General features: G+C 43.0%; 1 protein-coding gene across 3 annotated transcripts in view; it reads right to left on the reverse strand.

Annotated features, from left to right (window-relative positions):
- PLS1 (plastin 1) overlaps positions 1-27,983 on the reverse strand; it is a 91,601-nt gene that overhangs the window by 5,578 nt on the left and 58,040 nt on the right. For all 3 annotated transcript variants that reach the window (XM_006123987.5, XM_006123988.5, XM_075937661.2), the window contains 8 exons: positions 25,755-25,920; positions 24,105-24,247; positions 19,150-19,245; positions 17,636-17,831; positions 9,807-9,885; positions 7,821-7,935; positions 6,159-6,292; positions 2,735-2,858 (listed from right to left, as the gene is read on the reverse strand). In XM_006123987.5, the coding sequence (XP_006124049.1) occupies positions 2,735-2,858; positions 6,159-6,292; positions 7,821-7,935; positions 9,807-9,885; positions 17,636-17,831; positions 19,150-19,245; positions 24,105-24,247; positions 25,755-25,920 (1,053 nt within the window). The remainder of the gene's footprint in view (positions 1-2,734; positions 2,859-6,158; positions 6,293-7,820; positions 7,936-9,806; positions 9,886-17,635; positions 17,832-19,149; positions 19,246-24,104; positions 24,248-25,754; positions 25,921-27,983) is intronic.

A 27,983-nucleotide genomic window follows, 5' to 3' on the forward strand; every position in this document is an offset into this window, starting at 1 on the left:
GCGCAAAAACCTTGTAGTCTAGATGTAGCCTCAGAGATTTGAAAGAAAGGAGCAGGAGGAAGTGTAGGGTAAACAGCAGCAAAAGTGAGACCACATGGTTCTCAAATGCTCATTACAGAGTTCTGAGGCACCACCACTAAAAACACATTCTACTGGCCATGGGAGCTCTGCTAATCAGCTGGGTGACCTTTGAATCTCTCTTGGGTGGCCATTCAATCAATCAGCTTCCAGAGAAAACTGGTAGAATGTGGACCTGGGTTCCTCTAGCAGCCTGGGGGAGAGTGGCATGGACAGGGCAGTGGACTGCGAAAATCTACAAGAGGCAGTTTGTTTAGAATAGAGAGATTTTAATATTCCATAAGTGAGGGGCAGGGGCGGGGACAATAATGACCTGACTGGAGGGCCAAGCCATGAAGAGAAAGTGCTTCAACTCATGAGGCATAAAAGAGACTGCAGACTGAGAAATTGGGACAAAAGGCAAACTGTGCAGTTATCAAGTCTTCTGCTTCTGTCTTCAGAAACAATCATCTTATGTTGTGGTATCACTCCCCATCTACAACTGTGCATTGTCCAGTCATTAAATATTAATGCCATGTAAAGAAGTAAACTTTTGTCAAACCAACAGTAACATCCGCAGCAATTTGTTATGGACTTTAATACTCCATCCCCAGATGGTATTTTGAGAATTTTGTTTCTAAGAGTTGCTTCCCCTTAACCTAAAATAGCAGGTGCTTCTGCTGCAGTTGCTTCCTTCCAACTACAGCAGATAAGTAGCCTTATGCAAGATGCCCTCAAGAATCAATCAGCAGGAGATGCCAAAGCAGTGAAGTAGTTGGTTCCTTTCCCTAAGAGACTCATCATATAATCCAAATGATGTGCCTGCTCTCACCAGCCACATTAAACCTTAGGTTTCCAGTTCACTCCAGTTCTCTTAGTGCCATCATAATCTGGGCATTTAATCACAGCACTTTATTAGGTTATTTGAGAAGAGTAAGCGGATGATGTGTCTCTCTAAATTCATAGATCAAAAAAAATCTCTTTAATTCTAATTATTTGGGCTGTTGCCAATCCATCATGGTTCTATTTTAATGGTTTATAATGAATTTCAGTGACCAATGACCCTCTCTGTTCTACAAACAGATGCTATTTGATTCTGTTGGAAACAGATACTAAAGAAAAAAAGTCTAATTATTCTTACTGATACATGTGTATACAAAACAGTATTTTTTAAATGGAGGGGGAAAGATTTTAGATCTCTTTAGATCTAACATGAGACATGAAAAATACTTTTCAGTAATGTTTAAGTTTTATGACTTGCCATTGTCAGACTAACCAATTTTTAATAGGAGTTTATTAAGACAAAGATACTGGGCCAGATTATCTTCATTTAAATCTGCTTTATATCAACCATTTTACACTGGCTTAAAATGAGAGGACACAAACTCTCAGAGCAGGACTGGATGTCAAGGACTGGATAAATAATCTTCCCTAAAGAAAACGATATTTTGTTGAGCAAAATCTTGCTGTGTTGCTCAACAAAGTGAGATCTCAAATATTTAAATAGCTTGGTTCTGCATTTGCTACCATGGCCAGTATAGATACTTAATTGTTTGAAAGTGTGCATGGAAGTTGCATACTTATAGTGCATTTATATTGGTGAACAAGTGTGATTATCAGTCTATCGTTTCAAAAGAGACAAAGATACTCTTGAGATGTGTGATTGGACAGATGTATATTAAATGCAGAAGGATACACTTTTTCTATCAGTTTTCTCCATTTCCATTTGACAGATATATTTCCCCTGTGCTTTTACAAAGTACAAGTTGACAATCTATTTTTTAAGTGTACTGTACATTCACAGAAATATCAGCATGAAACGGTGGCTAGGTTTGTGGTTAACTTGTACACCCCCTGCTGGCTCTGCTACAAAATAGGAGAAAAGAATTCCAAAGGGTTGAAATATTTCAAAAGTATTGGGAAATTATTTCAAAATAGGTAATATTTTGAAAATTGTAGTCTACATTTGTAACCATAAATCAGAGTGCCCAAACCTCCATGTTTGGACAGGCAAATCAAGGATATGTCTAGTTAGCCACCCTGGCACATGGAAAATTATTGACAAATTAAAAGCTCCTTTGAAAATAATTTGGCTTTATAATCTTATGTAAGCCGTGACTATCATTTGCTTTTGCTTTTCATTTCTTATCAAGAAAGCGGAGGAACATTTTTAAAGGTTGTCTTTGGGATTCTTTCTTTTAACAGATTGTGCCAATTGAAGATAGAGCTAATCTTGAATCTAAATCAGCAGTGGGCAATAACCAGCCCATGGGCTAGACATGGTTGACCAGGGTCAGCCCCTGCCGGCTTGCTAGCGCTTTATTTACCTGCGTTTCAGCAGGGAGTCACAGGTTTGGTTTAGCTGGTATAGCAGCTTGAAGCTCTGGTTTGCCTCAGATCACTGTACCTAGCCAAGGGGAACTGCAGGAAGCAGGGTCCTGGTCCGCACCACTTCCCACAGTGCCCATTGGCCAGGATTGGGGATCCAGAGCTTCAAGTGGCCGTACTTACAGAGGTGCAGATAAATAAAGCATCAGCAGCGCTCCAATAGCTAGCCCCAGTGAACTACATCTGGTTTATTGCCTACCCTCACCTAAACTATATAGCACAGTACTTATAAAAATACCACATCTTATTAATATACTTGTCTTCTGTCCTAATATAGACTCTTGATTACCTTGAAGCTGGTAATGGAGGTTTTCTTATTTGCATTTGCAAGAGTTTGATTCACCCATTTAATAATAATTTCATCGTTTACTTTTTCCCCCTCTCCAAGGTCCGATAATACATTCAGAGTATATCTGTAACAAAAAGAATGAAATGTAGATCTATTTTCTGTTCCTAATATGATCCAGTAAAAGATAGTGAAATCTTATTTTCAAGAACTTGCATGCAAAAATACCTCAAATTAATTGTATGCGTCAAAATGAATGCCATCTAGCTTAATTTTGTTGAAGAGGATCGCCAAATTATTATATTATAGGAGTAACAAAACAGAATGGTTTCATTGTTTTATGTTTTGAATGATATTTATGACTGTATTTTTCTGCATTTCTTCTACATTTTCTTCATTTTTCAAGTAATCCCTAACATGGCATCTCGAGGTTGCCTGAATGATCCAGACGTATTTTGTTACATTTGTGGTATTTTTGTTCCAAAGTCTTGATCCCCATGTTTTATACCAAAGTAGGTGTGATATACGTTTCTAACAAAATCTGTTATGTTCTGTCTGCTTCTTTGGGTCATTCAGGCAACCTGAAAAAATGCAGAAAAATACAGAAAATATCATTCAAAACATAAAACAATGAAACCATTCTGTTTTGTTATTCCTAATGGCATTCATTTTGACGAATTCAATTAATGTGAAGTATTTTTGCATGGAAGTTCTTAAAAATAAGTCACTGCAAATAGTTTTAAGTTCCTGAAAATAAGTCTCAGCATATAATGTATAACACATTATACAGTAAAACTCCATTAGTCCGGCACCCAGTTGTTCGGCACTCCCGATACTCCGGCATCAAAATGTCAAGTGCTCCTGTCCGTCTGATTAAAAAGCTGGCCACTTAGCACATGTGCCGGCTGTACCAGGACGGAGCATAAGATTGGAGGCGGGGGGGAGCGGGGAGGGGAGGGACGTGGGATCGTGTTACAATATGGAGAAGAGCGTTTTGCTTCAGCCAAGAGGAAAGGAGAGGGAAGGGGAGGGGATCGGGTTACAGCATGGAGAAGGAGAAGTGAAGAGGAAAGAAAATACAGGACTATGTAGCACTTTAAAGACTAACAAGATGGTTTATTAGATGATGAGCTTTCATGGGCCAGACCCACTTCCTCAGATCAAATAGTGGAAGAAAATAGTCACAACCATATATACCAAATGATACAATTTAAAAAAGTGAACACATATGAAAAGGACAAATCACATTTCAGAACAGAAGGGGGATGCGGGGGGGAGGGGGAAGGAAGGTAAATGTGTTCACTTTTTTTAATTGTATCCTTTGGTATATATGGTTGTGACTATTTTCTTCCACTATTTGATCTGAGGAAGTGGGTCTGGCCCATGAAAGCTCATCATCTAATAAACCATCTTGTTAGTCTTTAAAGTGCTACATAGTCCTGTATTTTGTTTAAGCTACACCAGACTAACACGGCTACATTTCTATCACTATTCTACACGAAGAGGAAAGGAGAGTGGAGGGGGGAGGAGGATCAGGTTACAGCATGGAGTAGAAGCGAAGGGGAGAGGGAGGGAGGTTGCGTCCCGGTCAGCTGTTAAACCATGCAGCTGTACCAGGACCTTTCGATACTCCGGCATATCTGATAATCCGGCACCACCTAGGTCCCAAAGGTGCTGAATTATTGGAAGTCTAATAGCATTTTTGTAAAAGTAGACTCCAGTTTTCAGAAAATCTGTATGTCATGGGCAAAAATGGATATAATTCTTGAACTCAGCAGCCCAACATTACTAAAGAACAGTTATTTGTTCTCAAACAATGGAATCCATGCAGAAGGATGTAATCTAAGGAGAGATATCCAAGACAACTATCTTTTGATCTAATGGAGAATTTTCATTTTGTTCCAATAGTTAGTTCACTATTTATTGTACACTTGGTATTTTTATAGTTTTACAAAATTCCATAATATGAGACAAATTTTTGGATGGTATAAATTGACACAGCTCCATTAACTTCCATTTAAATAAGTACAATTAAAGAACTGTTGGTAATGTTGCTGCCTTATTTCTAGGTGTTGATATTTATAGATAGCTAATTTGCACCTGTCATAATAGATGGTGGCTTTTAGTCTACAAAATGCCAAGATTAATCTGTTGAATTGAAACAATTAAAGATGTTAAGAATATAAAGAAGCTCAATTACTACTTTCATTTCAAAATCAAGATAATTACAGGCAGTCCCCGGGTTACGTACAAGATAGGGACTGTAGGTTTGTTCTTAAGTTGAATCTGTATGTAAGTCAGAACTGGCATCAGCCGCTGCTGAAACTGATCAGTTTCAACAGCGGCTGAATCTGGATGCCAGTTCCACTTACATACAGATTCAATATAAGAACCCCAGGCGTCCCCAAGTCAGCTGCTGCTGAAACTGATCAGCAGATGATTCCAGGAAGCCCAGGGCAGAGCAACTATGCCTAGGGTTTCCTGTAGTCAGCCGCTGGTCAGTTTCAGCAGCGGCTGACTTTGGGACGCCTGGGGCAGAGCAGCTCAGGTGCTGCTGGCTTGGTCCAGTAGCGCGGCCGCTCCTCGGCGCTACTGGACCAACCCAGCAGCACCCCAGCTGCTCTGCCCCAGGCATCCTGATTCAGCCACTGCTGAAACTGATCAGCAGCTGAATCAGGACGCCTGGGGCAGAGCAGCTGGGGTGCTGCCGGTTGGTCCAGTAGCACCAAGGAGCGGTGCTGCGGGACCAACCGGCAGTGCCCCACCTGCTCTACCACAGGCCCCCGGCTTTGCTCCACGTCTCCCTGGTCTGCTGGGGGGGGCACTAGCTGCGTTCCCCCCCCCCCCCAGAAGACCAGGGAGATGTGGAGCAAAGCGGCAGAGGACCCGGGCCGAACCGTGGCGCTTCCAGATCAACGGAAATTATTAAGATCCCGCTTTAATCCACAAAATTATTTTTTTAATTTGGTGTTAGTAAAATAGGTCTTGATTATATTATATACCATACAAAAGGCTAGGTTTCAGCCATAAATAGAAGGCAGATAACTATGTCTCATACTTCCAGAAGCATTTACTCTCACAAAGTAATCATGAGTATTTCACTGCAGCATACTATATATTTCTGTGATTTCTAGTCCAAATATTTCAGTCTTCACTGCAGAGAGGGGAATTTAGCACTAAGACCAGAGATGGGGAACCTCAGATCCGACCTGGATCCGAACCCCTTGCTGCTTCCCTATGGGAGCCTCTCAGTTGTCCGTGGCCCCGGACTGATTTTTCTGTGGGTCAGAGACTCCCAACTCAAAAAAAGTTTCCCACCTCTCTCTTATTAACAAAATTTTCCATTTGGATGCAAAAAACTGAACAACTAGTCATAGTTTTGTATGGATACCATTATGCTCTGCATGAATTTGTAAAAATTCCTCACCTTCTCATCAGCTGCCACACCAATGCCAAGGTCAAAGTTGGATTGCCATCATTTAGATCCTGTCCAGCAATGCCAACCAGGGAGAATTTGGCCTTTGTCTTCCCAAGTTCCACTGCATAATTACAATTCTCAATCTAAAAATTAAATGTTAATATTTTTTATGCCTATAAAATGTAAACATCACATATAGGATTAAAAATATTTTGAGCTATCTTGTCCCAATGTTACCCATGCTGAGACTGGGGACCATGAAAGGTCTATTAACTCTTTCAAAACAACTTTTTGAAGATCAAAATACAAATATATAAGATTCTCTTAACAAATCTTATTCCTAGTTGAATAAATGAAAACATTGTATTGGCATTCTCTGTCTGACAGAGCTCAGAACATGAAATCAAAGGTTACGCCTATACTGCAGCACAAAGGCTATGTCTAGATTTCGAAAGATCCCGTACTCATTTTTTCTGAAAGGGTTTTTTCCTCCAAAAGAACCGTGTCTAGATGGCGCTTTCACTTTTGAAAAACCCTTTTTCGAAAAAGTGCTCAGATGCCATTATGCAAATAAAGCGCAGGATATTGAAATCCCTGCTTAATTTGCGCTTTCGATTTGCCTAATTTACTAATTCGATTTTCCTAATTTGCACTTTCGAAAGAGGGATGTAGTCTAGACGAGCCCAAAATAGCTATTCTGCATCCTTTGACTGCTCCCATTATTTCAAAATATAATGGGCTTGATATTTCAACATCCCTATAAACCTCATTCCATGAGTAGTAAGGGACGTTTTGGAATAGCAATTTATTTTGAAATAAGTGCTGTGTAGACAGCGCCAAATTTCAAATTTCAAAATAACTTTGAAATAAGCTACGCAATTTGCATAGCTTAAATTGTGCATCTTATTTCAACCTACAGTGCACCCAAAGTGCAGAGACAATGTAGATGCACCCAAAGTGACACCTGGTATAACCTGCTGCATCTCCACTGAAGCCAATGAAGTTGCACTTTCATATACCAAAGCTGAATTTAGATGATAGAGGAAAAAAAGGAAAAGACAGTTCCAGCCTTAGGAACTTGGGGAGAGAGATTATGGAAATCATTCCAAAATGTAAGATCCTAATTAGAGATGCTAAAATTCTAAAATATAAAAGAAATGTTTTTGTTATAAATCAATCTAAGTGAATTCATCCTGTGTTGTAACCTAAAATTGTCAAAATTTTAAAATTGTAAAATGGAGTTCACGTCACCATTCTCCAATCATAATAGTCCTTTCTATCTTAAAAAAAAAATCTATGAATATGAATCCTAAGCAATCAGAATGAGTCTATTTTATATTTAGCATTATAGGTGTCTTATGGTAGCACCCAGGAGGTGCACTGCTCCCCTATTCTCCTACCAAAATTTTGATTGCTAAATGGAGTGCCCCCTCATGCATCCTCCCTGTTCCCCTGCGTGGCCCTCCTTGCACCCCAAGAAGATATCAATACTCCTTCCTTGGGAAAATATCCCAGAGTACTTTTGGCAGGATTGTCTCGGTAAACCTAAAACATGTGGCCAGCTTAACAGAGCCAACAGTCCAGAGTCACTAGCTAACACAATTCAAGATGATACAATATAATACAGTAGTAGGTGTCCATTGTAACTGGAATGCACCACAAAGTGTTTACTTTTTTCATGTTGCCACCAAGTGCAGGATATGGAGGTTTGTTGACATGGCTCCATTCTACGGGAACACGAATCATTTCATACAGCTGGAAGATCACTAAAGCATCAGCAAGGTCACTAGATCAAAACAGCAGAAAAACAATGAAGAGTGATTTTTAAGTATTTAACAAGAATGAGACCTCTGAAAATTTACAGACTGGAGGCAGCAGTGGGGGGAAGGGAGGCGGCTCCGTGGAAGCTGGTATGCACAGGGAGCCAGCTTAAAAGTTGGCTCAGTCTCTCCTCCCCTTGCATGTAAACGTATAACTGCTGACGTTTTCAGCAGTTACACATTACCTAGATAAACACATTTTAACATTCCTAGTCTATAGGTGAACATAGTTAGAAAGATTAAATAAAAACAGCGCATCCGTCTGAGTAAGAAGAGTTAAAAAAAAAACAATTATTTTCTACATTGCAAGTAGCATTCTTATTTTTTTAAACAGACCTACATTGGGAAATTACTCATTAGTGGTAGGTGTTTTCCATTTTAAAACACACTATAGACAACCTCAATTTATAAGTGTTATAAAATAAAATGGTCCAAAGCATCCTAGTAGCATGAAAACGGAATCAGGTTTTTATCAACATTTACTTTATTTTTAGATATAAACTGTCTGAACAGCACAATTTTAAAAAAATATAGTGATCTACTTATCAGTGGAACCCTGTTTCAGTATCATGAAATTCACAAGTTGACATGGTACTTTTCAAATGGCAGCGATAAGAACCAAATTGATCACAATGATTAATGGCAAATGGCAATGCTCACTGACAGATGTGGAAGTGAATAGTGCAAATATTGGCAGCAACCACCATTTGTAACAGTCTCCATCAAGCTAAAACTGAGAAGTGTGGCACCACCAAAAAAGGGAGATTAATGTTATGACATTGACAAGCTAAAGTCCCCTGAAAAGAAGAAAGGCTTTGTTCTGCAGTTAAAAAGACAACTTTAAGTACTTGAATACCTTGATGAAGAGGTGGGGAATGCAGAGCAGCTGATAATCAAGAAAAGGACAATTTATCAACAGAGCAGTGAAGTCCATGGGCAGTTGGTGATGTAGGCAGGGGAAGACACAGCCTTCCCAAAACTGCCTACATGCTCCACTGCCTGAGGTTAGAGCTGCCGCTGAGGAAGACTGGTTCCACAGCGTGGCAGCCCGACTTCCCCAGGCCGCTGATGGAAACTGATTTCAGCACCAGAGTAGCAATAAGATGGACAAGTAAAGGCAAGCCAAAATGAGGCCACCTGAACACAACATGAAGAGCTATTGAAAGTGAGCTGAAAAACCTGGAAAGCCATTGAAAGACCTGCCAGAAAAAGACAGGAATGGAGAAGCTGTGTCACTGCCCCAAACACCAAAGGTGTAATGGGAACATGACAATGACGATGATTATGAGGATTCCTTCTGGAGCTACTACCAGATCTGAGGTGCTGGAAACAACCACTCTTTTATCATCATAGCACCGTATTCTCATCCACTCCACAATAGCTGTTTATGCCAGGGGACCAGAGAAAAGTGTCCGAGTTGGATGTAAATTTCCTGACATGTGTGACACACACACTTATTTAATAAATAATACTAATTATGATAACACGGTTTACTTGCCACACAAACAGAAATATCATTGTGTTGTATGAAACCCTTTTCCCTCAGAACAATTATCACTTACCCCATTCTTTACTTCTGATATTCCATATCAGGTTTTAGGTTATACCTAAACAAAGTGTTTAGACTAGCCAGTGCCCTACTGGCAAGCTAATTTCGTATTTGAAAAATATGAAATAATGCTTTTTTTCCTATTTATAGTTCTGTTGGAAATGCAGCTTCACTTTCTGGATATTATTTTTGTGGGTTTTTCCTGTGGGACATAATGTCTATTTTATTGCATCTATAAGAGCTGATCTAAATAAATAACTGAATAAAAATCAGAACTCAAAGTTTTACCTGTATAAGTGGTTAATATATGGGTTTACACCCAAAGAATTCATCCAATTCCGGAATGTCCTCTCTTCCTTACTTTCACCTATAGCAACAGATATAATCCATATTATTGATTTGGAGATGATGTTTTGAAAGATCAGGTTTAAATCACTTACACACATACAGTAGCAAAAGTTACATTGAATAGTTCTTGTAATACATTTTTTTCCTTGAAAATGTGGTATCTTTTCTATAGGCGTAAATTCTATTGGTCAAAGGATGGAGAAAGTCCTGACACATTCAGGAGCTTTGGATTCTGGGCACAATGCAAGACACATCACAGGGAATACTATGGGAATATATTTTTCTATAAAAATGTTTTTACACACAACAACACATTGGAGATATTATTGGTTTGTATTTTAGACATTTAAGAATGTTAATGATCGTGTGGAATCCATGTAGTAATGTTAATGATCGTGTGGAATCCATGAGAAGCCAGTTTGGTTGCGATAAACAGACTGTTTAAATCTGATTTATAGGGTGTCTGTCAAAGGTATTTCTAGAGTACCTACTGTCTGAATGAAACTTTGATTTGCTTTTTGTTTGTTTCTTAATAATTAATGTTACTGAGTTTATTCAAACTGGGTGAAATTAAGGCAAGAAGCAGCAGCTCATTTGATCTTGTAATTAGAAATGGACAATTTCATTTTGCAACAACTTTTGAAGTTTTGATATTTCTTTTCATTCTCCACTGGAACAAAATCAACATCTTCCAAATGTTTTTCGCAATATGGAATTGTGTCAAAATGACCATTATTATATTTTATTCAGGTGTCTCTCTCCAGTCAGCAGTGACAAGAGAACCCTAGATCTCCAAAACATTTCCATTAACACATTGTCCATATATTCCATTAAAATATTGGGATTAAATCTTAGGCACATTGGAAATGTACAAAACTTTCATTCTACAACAGATTTTTTAAAATTTTCAGGTTTTTCAATCGTGTAATTCAGTATTACCGATTTCAACTTTCAAACTGATGTTTACTAATAAAAGCCTACCCAGAAAAAGAAAAAAGCATTTATTGATCAATATTTGCTAAAACAACACAAAACGAAAGCTATTTTGACTCTAAACCGACTTCCTTCCTTCCTATTTCTTGTCAATTTTATAATTGAAGGTATAGGTGGGAGACTAAATGATGCCAAAAAGTTGCCAGATTAGGCCTCAACAACTAAAAACCAATCCTCCTGATTGAAATGTAGGACATTGGTATATTTCTAAGGCAAAAAGACAAATACTTCCAGGAAAATGTACTAAGGAAACATAGATACTAAAGGAAATATTCAGCAACTTCACTCACACTGAGAATCTTAAAGAGCATGCTGAACACTGCCAAAAGAATCCAAACTAAACTATTAGGAGCAATAGCATGCAAGTTGAAGAGTGCAGTTCTGAACAGTAGGAATTCAGGAACTAAAATATGTTACCATATTTAATATGCCACTTTAAACAAGAGCCTTTGGGGTGCATCACATAAGAGTTCTTAAATTTTTCAGATGGCTGAAAACTAACCAGCCATTTTTTATTTTCTTATTCAAAAAATACATTATGAAAAACTGGGGGCATACACTCTGATGCATGATGTAAGGGAAAGACAAATCATGGAAAACCCACAGAAATGGAGCAGGGAGCCATCCAGAGGAGAAAGATGGCTATAAGGTAGCTTCCCTCATATTCCACAGCCACTTCTCACTAAGCTGTCTATTACAGTGGCGTCTGAGAAGAGAGGAGTAGCTAAGAGGATGGTCGAAGGTGTCCAAGCAATAACTATTTAGCATGGTATAATTCTTTCTCTGAGCAGCAGAAGTTTTGGTACAATTTGCATCATGAGTTACTATTGGCCTGAATAGAAATAATTTCCTCTGTGTCGCTTTAACAGCCAATGGAAGGAGTATGAGCTTCTAGTTAGCCAGGCAGACACCGCACACCAGAGACAAAAAGAACACTGGAGGGATATAGATGGGACAAGTTTCAAAAACAGAGCTTTTACTTCCATGGAACTCAGCCTTTCATGAGAAATGGAAGCCCTGTCCCCAGTTGTTTTATTTTCCTGACAGATCAACCACTCAGAGGACAGTGCAAAAGAGCAGTAGCCCAATAAAGGCCATGCACTATGGGGCTCAGTGCTTTTCTTTTATGCAGTTTTAAATGCAAAGGAGAGCAATTAGTGCTAAAAGAGCACCTTGAAAAGGCTGGCCCTGTGTCCCTATACATGGAGATCACCACAGAGAAAAAGTATTATCCAATACTTGGAAAGGAAAACAGAACAATGCTTAGCCAGCTTTCAGCTCGCTCTTGCGCTCGCGCTCTCTCTCTCTCTTTATTTTATATCTATATCTATATGTATATATAAAAATAAATAAAATAACCTTTTCCTCTGGGATGACAGACTGACATCATCATGTCACTCTGCATTCCCTAGAGCCCTGATCATATGACCACTCTGTGAAATCAGGGGGGAGGGCGGTGACTCCATCCCCACGCACCCCCTGGAGCAGCATCTGCCTGCCTCTGGGCCCTGCCCCCAGCCTGCCTAGCCCATGCTCCTGCTGCATGGCTTGGCTCTGTGCAGCCCAGCCTCAGGTATGCTCTCTAAGGTCCATCATGAGCTGGGCAAGTCTTGCACCCCAGCCGCTTCCCCACCTCTCTGGAGCGGCTGCTCTGCACTTCGGGCTCACCACGGAGTTAAGCTGCCCCAACAGGCCACACCACAAAAAACCAGCATGGCCCCTTTAAGAAGAGGCTTTTTTTTTTTTTTACTGGTGGCCATCTTGTTTTTCTGCTCCTGGCACAAAACAGCTCCTCTGTGGAACTAGGTAAGCTGGGGGGTGGGAGAGCTGGGTGGGCAGTCAAGGGGAAGGGAACAGGCTAGGGGCTGGGGCTGGTTTGCTGAGTGTGTTGTAGGGTTGCCAGGTGTCTGGTATTTTTGCATCCTGGCAAGGAAAGAAAAAAAAAAAAGAAAATACCAGACACTGTAGGTATTTTCTGAATTTTTTACTGGACAGGAGGCAAAAATACTGGACTGTATGGGTATTTTTTTTCCAGACACCTGGCAACCCTATGGCCAGGGGAGGGAGGAGGCAGGCCAGGGTTGCCACGCCTTGGCCAGTAGGGTTGCCAGATGGTTGAAACAAAAATACCGAACACCCACCCTCCCCTCCCAAAAAAACGAGAAAAAATTCTGTTGAGGGAAGAAAAAAAAAAGTGTGTGTGGGGGGGGGGGGAGAGACCAAAGTTGTTGAGCAAAAAAAACCCCTCCAAGACCATTTTGTGCCGGCAGCCTGGCAGAACCAGGTAAGCATGGGGTCGGGGATCAGGGGTGTTGGGAGCCGGGGGAGGGGGCTCGAGGTGGAGGAGGTAAATTGCTTCTCAGTTTAAATCTCTGTGGTAATCACAGGGATTAGGATCACTGCTAGGGTTACCAGGTAGTCATTAAAAAAAAAAAAAAATACCGGACACGCTTCATGGGGAAAGAGGGGAGGATCAGCCGGGAGGGGAGTGGTGCTGGCCGGGAAGAGGGGGAGGGGCTGGGAAACAGAGGTGGCAACAGGGTTGGCCGGGGGAAATGGGGGGCCGATGGGAAGCAGGACTGGTTGGTGGGGGGGGGCAGGTCAGGTGGAATGGAGCTGGCCACAGGATATCGGGGGGGGCAGCTGGCGGGGACGGAGCTGGCTGTGGGAGCTCAGGAAGAGGGGAGAACTGGCCGCTGGAAGCAGGGCTAGTTGGGGGGTGCAGCAAGGCTGGCAAGGGAAGATCCAGAGCAGGAACCGGCCAGCGGGACACAGAGCTGGCGGAGGAAACGGGGGAGCGAATAAGCCGGCGGGGAGATTGGCCTTGACTTGGGCTGTGAAGATCCTAGGGCGCTCCTGTCCCACACAAGTCAGTCCGGCTGCAGCTCCACCACGCGCTTGACCAGCGTGCAAGAACATGGACTGGGCTGCCCCTCCTCCTCACACGCAACCAGGGTTTCCAGCACCGATCGCGCCCCGCCTCCCAGTCACTCCCTCCACCCCCACCAGGCTTCCGTCTGGCACCCATCCGGAAAACCAGGAAATACTGGACATTGCACATGTCGTATTTTCTGGATCTTTTTTTTTTTTTTTTTTTTTTTTTTACCAGAGGGCCCAAAAACTGGACTGTCTGGTAGAAAACCAAACACCTGGCAACCCTATACTAGGCCCTCCTGGCAGCCGGGGGGAGAGCCAGGGCTGCCTACCCCCAGAGATAGGGGGATTGGTGAACATAGTGAGCAGGGAGCACCGCCCCTTAGTTGTTTTTAAAAAAATCAAACAACACAGGAAAGGACAGGGATGCCTAAATTGTGCTCTTCCAGGGAGACGATCACTAGTAGGAAGGGGAGGAATTTAAAGCAGGAAAATAAAGCCTTTTCTAAAGGTGTATAATTAAAGTTTCAACCACTTTCCAGCCAACTTTTCCTAGGCTGTAGATCCTGGATCTTGGAAGGGTGCCATTGTGCGGGTAATTCTACAGAATTGTATGGACAATTCCACAGAAAGAAGCTAGATGGAACTGATACTGAATTGAAGAAGTCTTGGAGTTCGCCCCACCATTATAAATGCATTATACATATCCGTGTTTTTCATGATTGTGACGGCATATTAAAACAAAGATAGCCGTGTAAGAACAATGCAAAACCAACCAGGAGAAAAGGATAGAAGTGGTTACTGTAGTAGAAAAATAAAAAATACTTCAGGAGAAATACATTTAAGGAGTACAGAAACTGCTAAATACAGTACCTACATTAGGTGGGGTCAAATCTGCATTTCATGAAGCAAAATAGCAAAGTATTATAAAATATGAGTCAGATTATGACAGCCATAAATGACAAAACTATAAAGAAATGGTTATTTTATCTTTTATATAACAATACTAGTAGGGACTAATATTAGTGTGAATGCTGCTCATACTGCAGAACAAAACACTACAAATAATGCAGTCTGTCTGAAATATAGTTGTTATTTTGATTATATAAATGTATGTCACTGTATAGTTATAACATAGATAGGGAAGAGACTTGTATCCTTGCCATGATATAGATAACAGAATTAGGACTCTCCCACCCTAACATGGATATTATAGGGTTGTGAGTTAAAGTTGCTCGACACTTTCCATTAAGATCCTGTATTCAGTAGTTGATAATTTTTCAAAATTTTAACGGCTAAGGATGAAATTTTCCTTGCCAGATTTCTTGCTTGGTATAAATATTTTTGTAAAGTTTCAGCAAAATGACTGAACTGTTTCCATATTTAAAAAATTGGTATAAACCATTTCAATGAGAAGCTCTAGCATCTCCATGTTTTGATACAGAGACTTGAAATTTGGCAGAAATGTTACATTATCATGAGGGATGTACCTTTTGCCAACCATGTGAAAATCTATCTGATTTGGCCAACTTTATAGTTTCTGAAAACTACAGCTCATTAGACATTTCTTAGCATTTGGCAGCATTATTTTCTGAAGATTCTGACATAACTGAGCATATTCCATCCCCACAAAACTCCTACATGCCAACTGTACTGAGCATGCACCTTCCCCACAAAATGACCAAGCATGTTGCATCCCAACTATTCAGAGAAACAAAAGGACATGTCCCGTAACTGTTCCTTCTCAGTGTCTAAGATAGCTGTGGTGCCAGACACAAGAACTGAGAAGAGGAACCTGTATCTCTTATGCTTTCAGTGCCTCTAATTGTTGCCCACCAGACAGTCTGGAGAAGAAAGAAGCAGCAATCTAACTTGCTGGAGAGCAGAGGGTGAGAAGTGGGGACAGGCAGAGAGAGGCAGCCAGAGAGACAGAAGGACAGACTAAAAAATCCAGGTTGTGGGAGCGAGGAGAAATGAAGGACAGAGACAGGCTAGACACAATGGAAGGGACTGGTTGTGGGAAAACAGAGCAGAGAGAGAAGGATAGGAGGGGCAGGCTGGAGGAGACAGGACAAAAGGGTCTGACTGTAACCACTAGAGTGCACCCCCATTCAGAATCAGGAATATAAAACTCAGTATTCTTGAGCCTCAGTGCTCCTCTCCGGTCAGCAATAGTTTTGCTACTTTTGTATATAAATTATATACAATATTAATATTAGAGATGGACCTGAATTTGCACATCCCCAAACTTTGGGGAAGTATAGATACAAATCCGGCCCAAAATTTCCCAGTTGACACCTATCAATAGATGAAATCAAAACCCCAGATCTTGACAGCCTCACATTAAGGGCTATTTAAAATACACATATTAACCTCTACAATTAGGAAGTTGCCTCCTGCCTATAACAATATAAGACTGAGGTATAGCAGAATGTGGTTTAATATCCGTCGACTTCATATCGTGTTACAGATAGTGGCAAGGAAGGGGAGGAGAGTGGCGTTATATGACCAACTTATAGGCAAAATTCATTACTGAGTTCTTTTTGCTGATTTTTAGCATGATTTTTTTCATGTTAAATACATTTCTTAATCATCTGGCATTTTGGGCCTTATTTTTCTCTTGGGGACAAGCAACCATCTCGAAAGAACTTTAATAGCAGCTCTTGGTCCTTCATGTTTAAAAGTGCTGGTCAAGTAAATTGAATTCTGTTTGTGATATGAAAGGGACACTAGGACAAAAATTTAAGAACACAACTGCCTTTTCTCTGCCCTTTTAAAAGAATAGTTGCAGTTCTGCCACATCTATTACCCTGTTCTTAAAAAAATGTACAGGTATATGCAATGAAATATTTGTATTAAAAAGTGTGCAATACAATACCCACTGAATAAACCCATCTTGGCATGTCATCCAGGTAATGGCTATAGAGGAAGACATATGCCCTTCTTCCCAACCAAAGTATAAACAGCATGTTCATGGTAATCTGATAGAAAAGGGGGAGGGGGGAGGTCTAAGGAACACATGGGGAAGGGAGAATTCTGTGCTCAACAACTGAAGTAGTTGAAGGTTATTCAGGAATCGGCGTTTATCTACAATATAGAGCCTTTGCTCCAATAGCTATGCTGGTACAGCAACATCAGCAACACCACCTAATGAAGCAGACAGTGACAAAAGGAGTTTGCTGGCAGTTACACCACCCCCCTGAATTATATTAACTATGTGGATATCAGCATTCTTTTGTCAGAATTGTTGCATCTACACCAGAGTGGCATAGCTATATTGGCTGAGGTGGGACTGTTTTACACTCCCACCCAACACAGCTATACTAGCAACACTTGATAGTGTTCACTAAGGGTGCGTCTACACAGCACCCTACACTCAAAATAAGATACATAATTTGTGTAGCACAAATTATGTATCTTACCTCGAATCTATTTGGATGTAGCGTATTTTGAAATTTGGCATGTCTACACAGCACCAAATTTTGAAATAATGCACTATTTTGAGCCATCCCTTATCCCTTGTGCAATGAGGTTTATCAGGATGGCAAAATAGCGTGCCCATTATTTCAAAAATATTTTGAAATAACGGGCAGCTTGTGTACACATGGGGAAGCTATTATACCCCTGGATATGGTAGACGTACTCTAAGTGTCAGTCTTTTTTGAGGGTCAGCACAAGTGAGGGAAACCCCACACATTCTGATATCTAGAATGAGAGAGGTTCCTTCAACAAGCTAATACTTGAAAAACTAACTGTAGTTTTATATATTAGTACATAGGCACAGTCACATGGGGATACTATCAGACAATCCAGTCAGAAGACATAAATTGTATATGTTATACCCACTCTCCAATGCTCTTATTTCTCTATGCTCACCACTAGTACAGGTTGAAAGAGCTTACCTTCTAGTAAATTGAGGTCATACATAGAACTGTCAGGCTTGTGCAGGGCTGGGTATGTATTAAAGAGATTTGCAACAAAAGCCAAGTTAAGTTTAGGGTTGCCTGCAACTACATCAGCTGGAGTAACAAACTGTCTGCAGCCCAGTTTGTCTGCCTGCTGAAGCATATATTCAGCCCTCTTCAAGTCATTCTTTTCCTAGAAAAGAAGTAAAAAACATCTTTAATGAACATTGGCTCGTAACTTTTTTTGCTTCACTCGACTCGTATCTTAATTATACAATAATAAAACATTAGGCCCAGCATATAATGTGTGTGACCTTGTTCAGAACCAGAGTATTAGTGTGGACCTTTTTCCATCGGGCAACCTTTTTTCTTCTAGAACATAACCAAACACTTGCTGAATCATCTTAATTGCCATCAAGTTATTTAACATAATCTTACAATCAAAAAAATTATGTCATTAGTTAGTGAGCAGTTTATGTATCTTCTAGGAAGGGTTTGTGTTGATTTGTATTATTCATTTACCTAGAACAATTAGGGCTACTCAGTCCACATCATTTGCAGTATGTACATATAGCTTCAACAGTTACTGCTTATCTTTTGCTTGGATCACAGCCAATAAATATCCATATAGCCATGTAGGCTGGGTAAGACTCTGGAAAGCCATAGCTGTCACCCAGAAGTCAAAAGAAAGAACAGGTTGCTCCATCAGAGAGCTTTGGCATAGTCTTAAAAACCTCTGGTCAGAAAGGAATGGGACAAGAATTCCTGCTCTGACACAGGTGTTAGCTGGAGAACTGAGACATAACTTGGTGCCAGCTGGACCATGGGCACTGGGGGAAAATACAGGTACAGTTCCCAAAAAAATGTGACAGGCACGTAGGCATATTTCAACAGTATCCTGAAACAGTACTCTTCTTGCAGAGTTCAAAGCTTTTTCATGGTGCAGGAATCTGATCATGCTCATGTCTGCACTACAAAATGGAACTGTGTTTTGGGACAACAGTAGTGTATTCAAGTTCCTGGATATGTGTGTCTGTTAAATAAACATAGGTATCCTTTTGACATGAGAACTTGAAAGAGAGAACATGACATATGAGAGAAGGCTAAAAGAATTGGGCTTGTTTAGTTTGGAAAGGAGAAGACTGAGAGGAGACATGATAGTGGTTTTCAGGTATCTAAAAGGGTGTCACAAGGAGAAGGGAGAAAAAAATGTTCTCCTTGACCTTTGAAGGTAGGACAAGAAGCAATGGGTTTAAACTGCAGGAGGGGAGGTTTAGGTTGGACATTAGGAAAAACTTCCTAACTGTCAGGGTGGTTAAGCACTGGAATAAATTGCCTAGGGATGTTGTGGAATCTTCATCACTGGAGATATTTAAGAGCAGGTTAGATAGACATCTATCAGGGATGGTCTAGTACTGGGTCCTGCCGTGAAGGCAGGGCACTGGACTCGACCTCTCAAGGTCCCTTCCCGTTCTAGTGTTCTATGATTCTATGACACTCAGAATACTTACATTAAACCCTGAAAGGTCAATGTTAATGGGAACCTCATCATCTTTGCCTCCTTTAGGTGCAATCTGATTTAGCAGATGGTAATAGGCTCTTGAATCCTAAAACAAGTAATACAAAAGTAAGAAATAAACAAATATTTACTCCTTTGGGGTATAGAATACTGCAATTAGGCTGTGATGCAAAGATCATTGAACTCACACTGATTTCAATGGATTGTGGATCAGGCCATTGCTCAAGATCTACTTATTCAAGAGGGCCACTTCACATAGAAACAGTTTAGCCAAATGACAGTGAATAAGAATGACTGCTGTTTAATCATGATAGAATAAAATTCTTCTCATTGGGAATGCACTAGCCAGTTCTAAAAAGAGTGTTGAATAGGAGTAAAATTCTAGCACTTGTCTTTTTATTATTTTTATGAAAACAAAAATTACTAAATACATTAAGTAAAAATGAAGTGATGTGAGTCTCATTTTTGTTGTTCAGTACAATATTTCAGTAACTTAAACGTCTTACAGGTACTGTCCTATCACAAGCCAACGCCCTTAAAGGGGAGCTCAGGGCAGGAGATGGGGGGAGGGGTTTGCAATACAACAGTACCTGTAAGAAATTTCAGTGTGAGGTGGAGTGAATGGGGCTCAAGGCAGAAGGCTGAAGTGTGTGGGGGAGGGGGGCAGGGGAGAGAGTGCAGGAAAGAGGCCAGGAGGCTGGGGCGGTCTGTGTGTGTGGGGGGGGAGGGCAGGAGTCAGGGCTAGAGTGTATGAGGGGCTCAAGGCAGAGGGCTGACGTGTGGGGGTGAAGGACTTCAAAGCTGCCCTGCCAGCCCTGTGCACCTGGAGTCTTGGCTGCCTGTCCCACACCCCTGGGGCTCTCCCAGTGGCCCTGTGCCAGGGTCGCGGCTGCTAGCCCCACACCACACACCAGTGCTATCCTGCTGTGAGCCTTGTGCTGCATCGCACCAGGAGCTGTCCTTCCGCTGACTCCACACCGCACCTGGGGGTCCTGGCTGCTTGTGCTATGCGCTGGGGTTCCAGCTGCTGGCTCATGCCAGGCATCAGGGTTGTCCTGTCACTGGCCCCACATCACCCCTGTCCTGCTGCCAGCCCTGCACACTGGGTTACCAGCTGCCAAACTCAACTTCGAGGGAGGGAGGAGGTCAGAATTAGGATCAGCTGGCCACTGTCTTACTGGTGCACCAAACCAGGTGCACTAGCTTACTTTCATCTTTGATTATGAGTCTTTCCAAACAGCTTGATTTTTTCAGATGACCTCTTCATTCAATAAATCAATGAATGTGGACAACAGACTGTGGACCAAAACGCCCCAGTTAAAAGAAATCAGACTCAATTTATCATGAATTCTATGTATTAGATGCAATGTTCAAAACCTGTTTTTGACTTCCCTGTTCTTAAAATTAAAAAAGGCAGAGAGATAAACCGGTCCTCATTAAAACAGCTAATATTAGAAATGTTTAATACTAATCCAATATATTAAAGACATTTTGATTAGATGTATACTTGTTTATTAAAAGAAAGCTAGTTATTTTCTTTGTTGATAGTCTCTTCCCTGGTATTTCATGCAGAATAAAGAAATAACTACAAAGTTATCTTTAACGGTTATTCCGAAATTAGTGGAGGGAAGATATTCAATGGAGTCACATCATTTATTTCCCACAAAACACAGCCCCTTCACTTTTTATTTTAAAAGTGCTGCAGTCTCTTATTGGACTTAATGCAATTCTGAGCACGCTTTATGTACTGCATGGCTGATTGCAGAGAAAGGAGAAGGATACATCCATTAGCTACCATAGCAGAGCCAGGCTGTGTTTCAGCCCCATGAAGTTAGTGAACTGAATCAGCAGCAAGGCACTAATATGTCTCCTATGTTGAAGGATTAGTTGGGATTGTAACTGAGAGGGAATGGCCAAAAGGCACACCATATGTCGTCTTTTACCCTTTGGTAGTGGTCTCTTGACACTCTGAGCTGTGGCAGAAAAGGGGCAATTACCTATTGTTACAGATAAACTAGGTCAGTGGTCTCCAACCTTTTTACACCCAAGATCACTTTTTAAATGACAGAACAAGCCAAGATCTACATCCCCACCCCTTCTTCGAAGCCCTGCCCCTTCCTCTCTATTCTCCTCTCCATCATTTGCTATCCCCAACCCTTATACTGCTGCTTTTTTCCCCCAATTCTTGTGTAGGAAGAGGTTTTTCCAACATTTGGCCTGTCTAGACTGGACCAAATGTCAGAAAAACCCCTTCTTTTGGAAGCCCCTTATTCCTTGTGGAAAGAGAAATATAAGGGTGACCGAAGGAGCACGTTTGCTCTTCCACTAAAAAAAGTGGAAGAACAAACACATCCCTAGATGCAGAAGAGTTTTCTGGGATATCTCTGGAATCCTGAAAAACTCCTGCAGTCTAGCCGTACCCTCACTGGGTTGAAGCAGGATGTGTAGGCTCTGGGGTGGGAATGAGGGATTTGGGTGCGGGAAGGGGTGAGAAGTGCAAGCTCTGCGAGGAAATCTGGATGCAGGAGGAGGTGGAGAAAGGGACGCTAGCTCGGGGAGGGGGCTCCAGGCCAGGCAGTGTTGGGGTCAGATGTAGGGTTGGGGTACTAAGCAAGCCACAAGCTTGTGCGTATGAGGGCGCAGAAATTTGGGTCGGGGTATGTGAAGGGCTCAGGGCAGGGGGTTTCAGTGTATGATACGTTCAGATCTAGGGTCTGAGGGAAGAGGGAGAGCAGGAATGTTACGATGCTGTGGGCAGATGGGGGCTTGGCCCCAGTTGGGGGTTTGTTGGCCAGGCTTCATTTTTAAATAAAATACTGTGTCAAACACAAAACGTTTCTGCATTGTCTTTATATATGAGAAGGGCAGGGAACCTGTTTTGAGTCAGGGGTCACTGACCCACAGAAAAGTCAGTTGGGGCCACACAAGTGAGATGCAAAATAAAAACTCCTCCAAAACCCCCACAAACCTCACTAATGTGGCCCCAACTGTGCTGGTGGGGGCAGGGGGCATGGTATTGGGGAAGGGTGCCAGGGAGTACCGGGACAGGGTGCTGGGTAGGGTGCCAATGGGTTTTGGGACAGGGTGCTTGTAGGTGCTGGGACAGGAGACTGGGTGCTGGGACAGGGGGCCAGTGGGTGCTGGGGCAAGGGCCTTGGGCAAAGGTCAGGGTGCCGGTGGGTGGTGGGGCAGGGTACTTTTGGGGGTTTGGGCAGGGGGAGGAGACAGGGACCAGTACCTGAGGATCCTGCAGCTGCAGGCCAAGGCCCAGGAACTGAGTGGGCTGCTCCCCCAACCCTAAACAGTAGCATGGTACCTGAAACACTGGTTCGTTGTGTAGCCTGATGCCTTCCTGTGCGGGCTGGGAATGGGGGAGATGGGAAGTCCCGAACCGCACCAGCTCCAGCTGGCACGCTGGAGACTTTATTCCCCTCTGTCTTAGGGAGTGGGGGGGGAGGGGAAGAGTCCCAGACCACACCTGCCCCAACCTAAAATGCCGGTCCGTTGTGTGCTGGGGACTTTGTTTCCCTGCTGCCTTTCTGCGTGCGGGGAAGGGGTTGGGTATCCAGGACTGCGCCAGCTCTGGCTGCTCAGGCAGCGCATGCTGCTGCGAGGAGGGGAGGAGTAAGGCGCAAGCTTCTCGAGCGGTTGCGGTTGGCGTGAACTGGGACTTCTCCCTCCCCCACAGGCAGGCAGCAGAGGAATAAAGAACCCAGCACGCCGGCTCCAGCTACTCGGGCAGTGGGAACAAGGAATCTCCCCTCCCCATGGCAGCACGCGCTGCCTGAGCAGCCAGAGCCAGTGCAGTTCCGGACACCCAGGAAGGCAGCATGGGAACAAAGTCCCCAGCGCGCGCGCAACGGACCATCATTTTAGGTACCGCGCCGGCTGTTCAGGGGGAGGAAGAGCAGCCCGCGCACTTCTGGTACCAGGTGCACGGCTGCAGAACACTTCCCACCCTGCTGGAAGCCTGTGCTACCTCCGTTGTTCCTGGAGGTAGAATAAGCATGACATTCATCTTGGAGGGGTGGGGGCAGTAAGGGGGGGCCCCAAAAGCTTCGTGATCGACTGGTCGGGCCCCCAAGATCGACCAGTAGATCGTGATTGACATGTTGGTCGTGATTGACCACGGAACTAGGTGATGGCTGAAAGACACATTCTCTTCCCCAAAAGATAACAAAGGCAAGAGAGACCTTATGGCCGTGGTCTCTAACCTTTTTAAACACAAGATCACTTTTTTAATGTAAGTCAGTCCAAGATCTACCTCAAACCCAAATACCCCTTCCCCTTCTCCAGGGCCCTGCCTCTGCCCCACCCCTTCGCCAAGACCCCACCCTCCTCACACTGTAAAGATGGGGTACAGGAGAGGGGGACAGAGTGACATCAGTCCCCCCCTGCCTCTGTCTCTCCCACCCTGCACAATAAGCAGGAAGCTCCCAGGAGACAGCGCTGAGGCTCTGGGCAGGAGCAGCAGGACCGTGGGGGTGGGGCAGCCGAAGCACTGGCACTGAAAGCCTCCCAGCTAAACCAGTCAGGATCACCTGTCAGAGGCTCCAAGATCTACCAGTAGATCCTGAACATCCTGATCTACTGGCTGGTGACCACTGCCTTATGGGAAGGGTTAAAGGGAAAGATGTAAAGTTGGGGAGGGGAAGGAAGAGGAATGTGCAATTCAATCCATACAGTTCTAATTACAATCTGGAATTTTCTATTTCCTCAATAAGGGCTGCTATGTGAAAGGTGTTTGGTTTGGTTGCATATCCTTAGTTGATACATAGCACCAGCCACTGAACAGCATAAACGTGCTGTTCAAAAGAATATGCAATGTTAGGAGACATTTGGTGAGAAGGTACCTATAACAAGCAGATCACCAATTCTGATCTCAATCTTTTATTTGTTTACATTTTGGCATGACTGTATTCTCTTATTAGACTGACAACTATATACCTTAATGTCTTGACTGAAGTTACTGATTTTCTGCCATCCTGCATTGGCCAGATGATAGTTCACCCAACGTAGCAAGAGCTCTTCTGGGGAAAGTTTCAGTAGCTGCTCTAGTTCTTCCCCTTCATTTAGCAAAGCAATAAGAGCTAAAAGCAAATGTGAGAGAAAGCTAAGTTGTATTACTGTTATGGTCACAAAACATTTAATCCCAAATTGACTATCACATAACACCAGATAAGTATACTTTTATATGTGCCTAGGAAGCTTAAATCAGTGCCAACGATTCCATCAGGGATGAGGTTAAAAGAAGATGTACATTAGTCACAAGTATCACATAGAAATTGATGAAATTATATATTGATAAAAACATTACAGTTATAAAGTGAAAGTATCAAACCATGCACTAACAGTATAACTATGATCTGATAACAACTGCATTAAATGGATACCAAGAAGCTACAGGCAGTAGAAATCAGAGTTCTTTGAAAGATGGCAGGTGTAAAGTGGAATGATTTTAAGACAAATGAAGATGTTACAATGGGGGAGGCCAATAATTTTTGACTGGGGGGGCACTCCAAGAATTTGGTAAGTGCTCAAAGACCACACTCTTCCATGATATTAATGGAGGAAGTGCAGGGTCTGGGATGGAGGTTAGGTGCAGAAGCGGGCTTGAGGTAAGGGATTGGGATGCAGGAGGGGGTATGGTATTTGGAAGGGAGTTTGGGTGAAGGAGAGGGTTGTGACCTGAGGCAGAGGACTGGGATGCAAGAGGGGGTGTACGGTCCAGGAGAAGATTGTGTCTTGGAGCAGAAGTGCAGGAGAGGATTTGAGTTGTGACTGGGGGGCAGGAGATTGGGGTGCAAGGTCTGGGAGGAGTTTGTGACCTGGAGAAGGAATGGAGGAGGAGATGCATAGTCTGGGAAGGCTTATGTATTCAGAAGCAGGGGTGTAGAAGGTTTGGGATACATAGGCTAGAGGTATAGAAGGGGGCAGAGGGCTGGGGGGAAGGAAGGGCTAGGGCACCAGAGGCAAGCTCTGGTGGGGGGAGGGGGTTGCTTATTGGGCGGCTCTCAGCCAGCAGCCCAGCAGGTTCCTCAGCCAGAGTTCCTGTCTTCCATGCCTCTACACAGGCTGCAGGAGCCACGTGTGGCTGACTGAATGCTGTGAGCTGGGCGTGGGGAGGAGTACTTTGTGTGCTGCCTGCCTGTCCTGCCAACAGGCAGCTCCCATTGGTCAGAAACTGGCTAAGGGAAGCTGCAAGATATTGCTAGGGGCAGAGATAGTACACAAAGCCTCTTCCCACTTGCTCTGGGCTTGCAGCATTCAGAGAGCTGCACTGTGCACCCAAGTGAGAAGGAGAGTATGATGTGAATCCAGGATACTCGACTGACTGCAGTCAAAAAGATTATGATAGTGGGCACAGCAAAAAGACAAACAAGTAACAGGATATAAAAAAAACTCAACAAAGATGAGTCAGACCTGGGACCAACCACCAACCAGATGGCAGGATTTTGTACACAGGAACATGACAGGATTGGGATTAAGCAAAGAACAAATTGGGAATGAAAGGGGATGCTGCACTGCTCCCCAGGTCTGTAAACTTCCTTTGAGATGGAAGAGAGAATGAATATCTGACATTACTTCCTCTCTTACCTTCATTTCTGGAGATCTCAATGTCTGCAAAAAGACCAACTTTAATGATCTGCCACAAGAGACCCAATACCAAATGTGGTTTTCCTTCCTTTAGATCTTGTGATCCAATGTTGACCACTGTACAGCCAATAGCTGATGCAGAATTCAGGGCGAGATTTAGATTTTCCTAAGTGAAACATCAACATTAACTAAATTAGCCATTTAGTTTGTTAATTTTAAAACACCAATCACCACTTATTTCTTCTGTGAGTTTCTAAAGTTATAAAAACCAGTGCATTAGCGGAATACTCAGATTAGGTCTGTAATTCAGTAGAATGCAATACAAAATACTAGCAATGCTTAAAATCTCAGGAACTTATCCTGCAGATAAATCTGCTTGAGTGGACTGTTACTCCTGTTCAAAGCGCTAACGTTAGTGTCATTTCATGTGGGCCTAAATGTGTGTGTGTGTCATTTCTTTGCAATATTCAGCATTCAGTTTGTAACTGCATAGAAAGCATCAGAAGTCTGCAGTTCACGTGTTGACAATGGAGCAAAACCCAATTGTAATTGCAATAGCATACTGCAGAAAAATCATCAAACTCTTACTAGCCCTTATGCCCCAGTCCCTTTTCATTTTCCTGTACTACACTACCCCAGACACATAGAAAACATGTACCAGGCAGCTTCACTGACACACATTTCTTTAAATAGCAGAGATTATAACATACACTAGGCTCTAAATCCTTCACCAAAGTATCATAATCTTTCTTATTTTAACTTCATGATAAGCAGTTAGAAATCCATTTTTCTTTTACAGGATTTTAATTGGCATTTATTTCATTAGGTTGACAACTCACAGATTTATCTTTCTGCTACAGGCCTGTCTCCTCCTGTCCAAACTAAAATCTCATCATGTCTCTCTGATGTATTTTCATTGATGTCTAGCTGTCAGCTAAAGCTCAGCATGATTAAAACAGAGCTTCTAACCTTTTCCACTCATCCCTCCCAACTACACACACATCCTCTCTCAATTGCTGTGGATATCACTACTTACCTGCCACTCTGCCCTATTACCTGGACATCATCTTCAACTTGGTACTTTCACTGGGGTCTCTAGGCTGTGTCTAAATCTTGTATATTATTTTGCAATAATAGGCCTAGAATATGGCCTTTCCTTTCTATACAATCAGTTAAAACTCATCCAGGCTCTCATCTCATGTCTAGATTACTGTAACATCTTTTTTTCCCTGCAGTCTTGCCTTCATTATATCCATTCAGGATTCTCCAAGCCTATCCTTTGATCATCTTACCCCTTTCTTGAATGCCTCCATTAGTTCTCCTTCCCTACTGCATCAGGCATAAGCTGCTTTTTATCAATCTGAAGCACCCCTTTTGGCCAATCCCCAACCTACCTATGTCTGATTCATTATGGAGCAGTTGATGCTAGTCTCCAGTAGATCCATGATGCCAGTCTCCACTGCCCCCCACTTCAAGTGTTGGAAATAAGTTTACCTACGCGTTTGCAGGTGCATCCACTCACATCTCCTGTTTACCGTGGTTTTCTGTTCCCAGAGAACGGGAGCTGCGGGAAGCACCACAGACCAGGCCACTGCTTCCCACAGCTCCCATTGGCCAAGAAATGCAAACCATGGCCAACAGGAACTGCAAGCGGTCATACCTGTGGACACAGGTAAATAAATAAGCCTGAGGTTGCTTGGCTCTGAGGGAGGGGGATTTGTTGGGGAGAGGGGTGCTGTCTGAGGTTGCTTGGCTCTGAGGGAGATGGATTTGGTTGGGGGGGGGGGGAGGGGAACACTGGCTGAGGTTGCTTGGCTCTGAGAGAGAGGGATTTGGTTGGGGGGCACTTAGGGGTGCCTGGCTCTGGCATCAGCTGGTAGAAAACCTGACAGTCTCCAGCAGTAGCCCATGGTCAGGCAGACCAGGGCTAGATGGCATGGAGCAGGGCGGGGAGGCAGAGGAGTGTAAGGGCAGTCAATGGCAGAGGGAGAGCACAAGTCTGGGGTAGATCTTGGGAGGAAGAGGTAGCTCAGGAGCATTTTGTGGAGGAGGGACAGTGTGTGTGTGGGGCTTGGGACAAGAACATCAGGGGCAGGCATCATGGGTCCGGGTGCTTGTGCCCTCCCAACTCCACTTTTTGGGCACTTCTGTGACTCCACACTAGGAGAGCTGGGCCTGCCCAGGAGCAGTGCCCAGCCAAGGCAAGGGACAGCACATGTTAAGGACCTA

The sequence above is a fragment of the Pelodiscus sinensis genome, chromosome 10 (genome assembly GCF_052426305.1).
Source record: "Pelodiscus sinensis isolate ZL-2025 chromosome 10, ASM5242630v1, whole genome shotgun sequence".
Lineage (NCBI taxonomy): Eukaryota > Metazoa > Chordata > Testudines > Trionychidae > Pelodiscus > Pelodiscus sinensis.